Genomic DNA, 7,951 nt, shown 5'->3' with positions numbered 1-7,951 from the left:
GATTGTGTGATTGATGACATATTATTTTGTTATAGTGATTCACACGGTATAAGATGGTACGACTCTAGGATAAGATATTGGTTACGTTTGCAAGGTTTGGATGAGTTGCTGCTGCCAATGTATGCTAATTCTGGTTATGTCAAATTGGCGAATTATGGTGGGAAGATGGCGTTTTTGTGGGACAAATATGTACCTTCCAGTGAAGACAAAGAGATTTGGTGTGCGGTGATTAACCTTGAAAGACACAACTTTGAAGAGATGTGGGGAGAAGTGGAGTGGCTTGATGTTGTGCTTACTGTCCCTTTCTCTTATGCATTCGTGTCAGCTCTTGTTGCTACCGTATGATGCTAAAAAGATTGGTGAGTAATTTAAGTGATTGTGGGTTTTGTTATATGATTTTTATGTGTGCAATAAAACATCATTTCACTTGTTAATCTTTGATAATTAGCTTATGCTGTGTTGTTGGTGACAATGACAATTGACAATGATCACTTATTAAGAAAAGATTCACTACTCTCTTTTTTATGATCAGATCGTTTTTTTTTAATCTGTTGGGCTTTAATATNTCGTTGAACTTTCTTTTCACCGTTCTAGTCCAAGGATCTGAAGAAGATGATGCCCCAAGAGAATAATCACAGCATTTCACCACATCTTTCGAAGCAAATCTCAATTCTGAATCCATGAGTTAATACCCCAAAACCCCAAATCTCAAAATGCAGATACACACAGACAGATATAAGCACGTTCCCAAAAACCCTAGCTTTAAGAACCTAACAAAAGCAGTAACATTTGTTTCATCCTCCAATTGAATTAACCACAACAATGAAGCCACGAAACCTGGATTTAAAGACCCAAATAAACAACATTGCCATTAAAACAAAGTTTCAGCATAGCAAAAACAGAGAAGGATATGATTCACAAGACCCAAAAGAAGGTATATTTTCAAGAAAAAATATAATCTTTATACCTCAAAACAAGACTTTAAAGATAAGGGCAGCTACCTAATTCACAAATCCTTCCCGGAAAAAGAAAAAGATGAAAATTTTCCTTCTGTTTCCCGGGAAAAAAAACAGAGGAAAATGTAAGAAACGGCGGGATTAACCGGAGGGGAGAGGAAGGATAATCCAAAAGATGTTCCTCCTATCAAAGAAGAGAGAATTAAGAAGGATAAGAATGTTTTTTGTTTGTCTCTTCTATGTTTGATTCTTCATCTTCCTCTCATCTCATCTCTCTATCTCCCTCCTTTATCGGAGCGTATATCAAAAGTTCTTGGACTATGTGCCCACACAGAGCTATATGTATATTATTATTATATGATATAAATTTCCCCTTTTTTTGGGTGAAAAAGCAAAAGCTAAATTAATAATAGTATTAAATAGAACAAATCCAAAGTTTCAAAAACTAATCATATGGGCATATAGATAGAAATTAGAAAGCCTACCTTAACAAGTTTTGGTTCATGATTAAGATTCAAAATGCTTACCAACTCTACTGATTCACCCACCGGAAGTACTAAAAAGTCTAAAAAGTTTTGATTATGTTTTGAAATTTTTTTTATCTTTGGAGATTGGATGATTCCTTCGGTTCATTTTCTTCAACATACATGCATACATAAGTTGTAGATATGTATTCAACGTATTTTTCTTTTTGTTTAGAAAAGAAACNTTTTGACATAAATAAGGTAGGTATGACATTTGTCAATTAGGTAAGAAATAGTTTTCATTGGTTTTGGATTTTGACTCACATGGATTTTGTGTCACTCTGTAATTTTGGCAGAAATTAAATAAAGTTGGTTGTAAGTTGTAACTGTAAAATGTAGATACACGTTATCATTTTCTTTAAAGGCCACAATACTAAATAATAAGCAAAAATTATATGGGAAAACTTAAATACAAAGGATACTGAAAATGAAATTCCTTACTATGGCCAATGAAAAAATCTCTTGTCAATTATCTCACCACATTAGACGACATTATATGAGTCAATGAAAAGATTCTGTTTTACAATTCTGAATTAGTCCTCTTACAGTTTTGTGGACTATATTATCCCGCGTTAATAGTAAAACGGACTCTTGTGATCAACGTCACAATCCCTAAATCAATATAAAATTCTCTCCTCTGCATTTGTTATCTGTAGCAAACTGTAGTAGACGAAACCAAGCTCTTTTAATGTCTTCCACCGAGAACAAGATGATGTCTACGGAGCAACCATCTCTTCCGCTGCTCTTATCCACACCGCAACCACCTCCTAACCCATCACTTCCCGATGATTTGCTACTGAGCTGCTTCGCACGCGTTTCAAGATTGTACTACCCAACTCTCTCCTTAGTATCCAAGAGGTTCCGTTCACTCATTACTTCACCGGAGCTTTACAAGATTCGATCCCTTTTAGGCCACTCTGAGATTTGTCTCTATGTGTGCTTTGAGTACTATGATGGGATTCATGGCCCTAACACACGTTGGTTCACTCTCTGCCGCAAACCTGATCAAACCCTTAACAAGAACGAGAAGTCAAGTGGGTATGTTTTCGCTACACTCCAAACTCCCAATTACCCTCCTGTGCGCTCGTCGAATCTAGTGGCCGTTGGTTCTAACATCTATAACATTGGCGGATCCATTTACAATGTGCCCTTGTCTAAAGTATCGATCTTGGATTGTCGGTCTCACACGTGGCGAGAGGGTCCGAGTATGCAGGTGGAACGGTATTGGTCGGTGGTGAACGTTCTTGATGAAAAGATATACGTAGCAGGAGGGTGTCAAGACTACAATTCCTCAAACTGGATGGAAGTCTTCGATCCAAAAACACAAACTTGGGAGCATGTGTTGAGCCCTCTCACGGAGAGATGTGGAAGTCTTGTATGGAGGAGCGCGGTGCTCGACGAAGAAATCTACATGTATGGGACTTGGGGTGTGGCTTACAAGCCAAAGGAAGATAGATGGAAACCGTTAGCAGAGGTTTGTTTGGAATTAGGATGGTTAGAGAACCCTGATTGTGTGATTGATGACATATTATTTTGTTATAGTGATTCACACGGTATAAGATGGTACGACTCTAGGATAAGATATTGGTTACGTTTGCAAGGTTTGGATGAGTTGCTGCTGCCAATGTATGCTAATTCTGGTTATGTCAAATTGGCGAATTATGGTGGGAAGATGGCGTTTTTGTGGGACAAATATGTACCTTCCAGTGAAGACAAAGAGATTTGGTGTGCGGTGATTAACCTTGAAAGACACAACTTTGAAGAGATGTGGGGAGAAGTGGAGTGGCTTGATGTTGTGCTTACTGTCCCTTTCTCTTATGCATTCGTGTCAGCTCTTGTTGCTACCGTATGATGCTAAAAAGATTGGTGAGTAATTTAAGTGATTGTGGGTTTTGTTATATGATTTTTATGTGTGCAATAAAACATCATTTCACTTGTTAATCTTTGATAATTAGCTTATGCTGTGTTGTTGGTGACAATGACAATTGACAATGATCACTTATTAAGAAAAGATTCACTACTCTCTTTTTTATGATCAGATCGTTTTTTTTTAATCTGTTGGGCTTTAATATATTGTTTGGCCCAATAATACAAAATGTGGTCAAAGTCAAAACCCTTAAATCTATCAATTTTCCTTTGAGTCCAAGTTTCATCGGTTGTTCAGTGTTGTTGCCGAGAAAAGAAGATGATGTCGACGAAGAAACCCTCCGTTCCCTCATTGTTTTCACTCCCTGATGATTTGCTATTGAACTGCTTCGCACGCATCTCGAGATTGTACTACCCAATTCTCTCCTTAGTATCCAAGAGGTTTCGCTCAATTCTTTCTTCACCGGAGCTTTACGAGACCCGATCATTCTTAGGACGCACCGAGAGTGTTCTTTATATGTGCTTTCAAATCTCTCCTGGCCCTAACACACGTTGGTTCACTCTCTGCCGCAATCCTGATCAAACCCTTAGCAAGAAGAAGTCAAGTGGGTATGTTTTGGCTGCACTCCCGATCCCCAATTCTCCTCCTCCGCACTCGACGACCTTCGTGGTCGTTGGTTCTAATATCTACAACATTGGTGGATCCACCTTCAAAGTGCCCTTGTCTAAAGTCTCGATCTTGGACTGCCGGTCTCATAGGTGGCTCGAGGGTCCAAGTATGCAGGTGGACTAATGTCCTTGATGACAAGATATATGTAGCAGGAGGCTCTGATGACTACGATGCCTCCAATTGGATGGAGGTTTTCGATCCAAAAACCCAAACTTGGGAGACTAAATTTAACACTCTGAGGGAGAGATGTGGACGACATGTATGGAAGAGTGCGGTGATTGACGATGAGATCTATATGTATAGGGATTGGGGTGTGGCTTACAAGCCAAAGGAAGATAGATGGAAAGCTTTAGATATGGGCGTTTTGAAAGGAGGATGGGTAGAGGATTCATATTGCGTGATAGATAACATACTATATTGTTATCATGCTCTCTCTGGAATGATATGGTACGACTCTAAACAAAGAAATTGGAAACCTTCGAACGGTTTGAAAGGACTGTCTAAGTGTAGTGGTTATGTTCGTTTGGCGAGTCATGGTGGAAAGATGGTGGTTGTTTGGAACAATAATATGACTTTTAGTTACAGTGAAGACAAGAAGATTTGGTGTGCTGTGATTGCGCTTGAAAGACGCAACAGTGGAGATATTTGGGGGAAGGTCGAGTGGCGGGAGGTTGTGCTTACAGTCCCTAACTCTTATGAAGTCGTGTGTGCTCTTTCTGCTACTCTTTGATGCATGACAACATAACTAAATGTGGTGCATGTTAGTGATTGTGGGTAAACAAATTTAAGATAGTAGGAGTATATTATCTTTGTTGTGTATCAGACTACCAGTTTTTTTTTTTTTGTTGTCTACCAGATTTAAAGTAGGCTATATTGTACCTAAACCCAACATTTCCAATGTCCCTAAAATAAATTGTCTGAATGAATGGATGACTTGGATTAGTATCTTTTATGAAGGTTGTGTAGTACAAAGAAGATACGTTGAAGGATCCACTTAGATTTTGTCCTCCCATCCCACGATAGTGCTGTCAAATTTCTAAAATTTATTATACCCCAATCATGCGATCAATTCCCACTCTTTTAGAAGAAGCACATTCATCTTTTCATTCCTAGTAAAAATATTTACAACATAGTGATCTAATTTTTTTTTTGAATAAATGTTAAATTATATTTAAAAAGAGAAAAATCGTTTTATATGGCTTGTTTGAAGCTTGTTTGAAGCTTTAGCACTTAGATAGTCTTGCTAAAGTTTCTATTATTCCATCAAACGTATGATAGAAATCATAAGATAGACTAGGAATGAACCTGACAAACCACTTTTTTTTTTGTCCATCAAATTATTTATAGTCTACACATTACGTCTATGTTAAATTGATAAACAAACAAAAAAATCGAACCTGAATACAGAAAAGTTAAGAGGTAATTCCATTTTCCTATAGAGAATTTATTTCCCCTAGTTAATTCGGAGTGTGTTATATAATATACTAGTATGTATAAATGCATAAAGACAATAGGTCCGACCAAATAAATCAAATGCATAAAGACAAAAGCTTTTCATGGTTATCAGTTTTATGATGTCGTGCTCATCATTTGCTCAAATAGTTTGTAGTAGTAATATCTCATGTTGTTTTCAATTACAATTTTTAGTTATAGTTAATTGTAGTAGTTTCTTTTTACATTTTTTTAAAGTTTTTTTTTTCAATTACAATTTACTTGGAGCAAATGCCAAACCTCCTGTTTTTGCTGGACAAGTGATCAAAATTTAGCGGACTACGTTATTTTTTGTTTTTTGGACAACACTATGCCTGGACAAAATATCCAGATCCAAAGATCCGATCCAAATACGAACGGGTATCCGAATATATCCATATTATTAATATATAATAGTAATATATAAGTAATATTTATAATTTTAATAATATAAGTGTTCAAAATATTCAAGTTTTAGATTTTTTAGATAATTTAAAGTATTTAAACTGTTTATTAGTAAATTTGGGTAAAAATATTCTCAATTTTCAGATATAATTAATGTGTATTATTGAATAATTTACACTAAATTAAATACTAAAATTTTGAGTTTTGTGAACTTCAGGTAATCTGAATCCGAATCCGAAAAATACCCGAACCGAACCCGAAATCTAGAAATACCTGAACAGGTCTTATATTTCTAAACCCAAAAACCGAAAATCTGAAGTACCCGATTCGAACCCGAACATGTATCCGAATGCCTAGGCCTAGACAACACCATACTACGTTCTAAAACCACTTCTTCAGTTTCCAACAACAGCGTTCTCAATCTCGTGCCTTTTCTTGTCCTTGGGAGTTGGTTGCCTACACTTAAATTAATTAATGACAAAGACAATAGAACAATTTGCGGAAAATCATATGATTATCACAATGGAATATACTTTATATGACGAGTAATATAATATGCTAATGTTATATGGAATATGTCAAATATTGACCCAATATATCATGTCTAGTTGTTGAGTACTATAAAAAATACTGAAACTGATACTTCAACAAAGAAAAAGAAAAAAAAAAAGTAGTAGTATTACACTCTCACCACTATTAAAAAAAAAAGCAAAACAAAAACATACTTTTTCAGTTTTTTGTTTGGTTCTCTCGCAAGAAATTGCAGCTTTTCATCATTCGACTGGGTCGCCACGACTCTCTAAAGCTAAAGTAATCTAGTGGAATAAAAGTAGGGATCATGCCCTTCATTTTTTAAATTCGATTTGTTTAAAAAGCTCTGATCTTTCAATCAGTCATTTATTTATAACACCCATTATCCAAAATTCAATTTCTTGCACAAAAAATAAGATTAATAACAGAGTTTTTGACTACCGAAGATAAACATACTCATAAAGACGAAAAGACAAAAAGAAAGAGATGACGATGATTCATACTAATAATAAATACAAAGATACTACTACTACTACTACTTACTAGCTCAGCCCCCACTATACTTACTATTATAACCCTCTCTCTCTCTCTCTCTCTCTCTCTCTCTCTCTCTCTGCAATGTCACAGCCTCTCACCACCAGACCCACCGTCGCCGGAATCTCTATATTCCCTTTCCGACATCAACCACCACCTCTCTGTGCTTTCCTCTTCATCATTATCCTTTTCGTTGCCACTTTCTACACTCTCCATCACCCTAACGCTACTCCTCCTTCTCTCTTTTCTCGAAATCCACATAATGACCTCCGTCTCCGCCGCCTCTTCCTCTCCTCTGCTTCCAACGCCACCATCTCCTCTTACCTCCGCGAATTGACACGTCACCCCCACCTCGCCGGAACCAAACCCTCTTTAGACACTCTCCACTACGTCCTAAACCACTTCCAAAGCCTCGGACTTGACGCTCATGTCGCCGATTACGAAGCTCTCTTGTCTTATCCTACGCACATCTCCGTCACGGCCCGTTTTAGCAACACGACGACGATGGAGTTTGACTTAAACGACGTTCCCGGAGATTCTTCCTCCTCCTCTCCGGTCGTTAGGCCTTACCATGCTTACTCTCCATCTGGTTCGGCCCAGGGTAACGTGGTGTTCGTGAACCACGGCGAGGAGAGAGACTACCGTGCGCTTGACTCGATCGGAGTGAGCGTTAAAGGGTGTGTGGTTTTAGTGAGGAAAGGTGAAAACTTGGGAAGAGGAGGGATTGTGAAGATAGCAGAGACTAAAGGTGCGCTTGGAGTGCTAATATACGCCGAGAACGACGGTGGTGGGTTCGGCGGTATTGAGAGAGGTACGGTTATGAGAGGAATCGGAGATCCGGTTAGTCCCGGTTGGCCCGGAGTCGTCGGAGGAGAAAAGCTTAGCTTGGATGATGATTTGGTCACTCGGAGGTTCCCAAAGATTCTATCTTTGCCTTTGTCTCTACGTAACGCTGAGATCGTTTTGGCTTCTCTGGGCGGTGCTAGAGCTCCGGT

General features: G+C 38.0%; 3 protein-coding genes and 1 pseudogene across 5 annotated transcripts in view; 3 read left to right on the top strand and 1 right to left on the bottom strand.

Moving 5' to 3' along the window:
• The window catches only part of LOC104791746 (myosin-binding protein 7-like), a 5,122-nt gene extending 3,797 nt beyond the window's left edge, over positions 1-1,325 (bottom strand). The window contains exons 1-2 of one of the 3 annotated variants that reach the window (XM_019246815.1): positions 968-1,325; positions 604-837 (exon numbers count right to left, since the gene is read on the bottom strand). In XM_019246815.1, coding sequence (XP_019102360.1) covers positions 604-682 — 79 coding nt within the window. In that variant the 5' untranslated portion in view covers positions 683-837; positions 968-1,325. The remainder of the gene's footprint in view (positions 1-603; positions 838-967) is intronic. The other 2 variants (XM_019246813.1, XM_019246814.1) reach the window with 2 other exon arrangements.
• On the top strand, positions 2,081-3,515 carry LOC104791745 (F-box/kelch-repeat protein At5g49000-like). The gene has a single exon (XM_010517710.2). It carries the CDS (start codon positions 2,169-2,171, stop codon positions 3,330-3,332), a length of 1,164 nt encoding a protein of 387 aa, XP_010516012.1. The 5' UTR covers positions 2,081-2,168; the 3' UTR covers positions 3,333-3,515.
• LOC104699127 lies at positions 3,620-4,978 on the top strand (annotated as a pseudogene).
• The window catches only part of LOC104791744 (probable glutamate carboxypeptidase 2), a 4,250-nt gene continuing 3,252 nt past the window's right edge, over positions 6,954-7,951 (top strand). Inside the window, exon 1 of the mRNA XM_010517709.2 lies at positions 6,954-7,656. Within this exon, the coding sequence (XP_010516011.1) occupies positions 7,041-7,656 (616 nt within the window). The 5' untranslated portion in view covers positions 6,954-7,040. The remainder of the gene's footprint in view (positions 7,657-7,951) is intronic.

Source organism: Camelina sativa, chromosome 6 (genome assembly GCF_000633955.1).
Source record: "Camelina sativa cultivar DH55 chromosome 6, Cs, whole genome shotgun sequence".
NCBI lineage: Eukaryota > Viridiplantae > Streptophyta > Magnoliopsida > Brassicales > Brassicaceae > Camelina > Camelina sativa.
The sequence above is the reverse complement of the archived record's forward strand: the minus strand, read 5'-3'. Positions and strand labels throughout refer to the sequence as shown.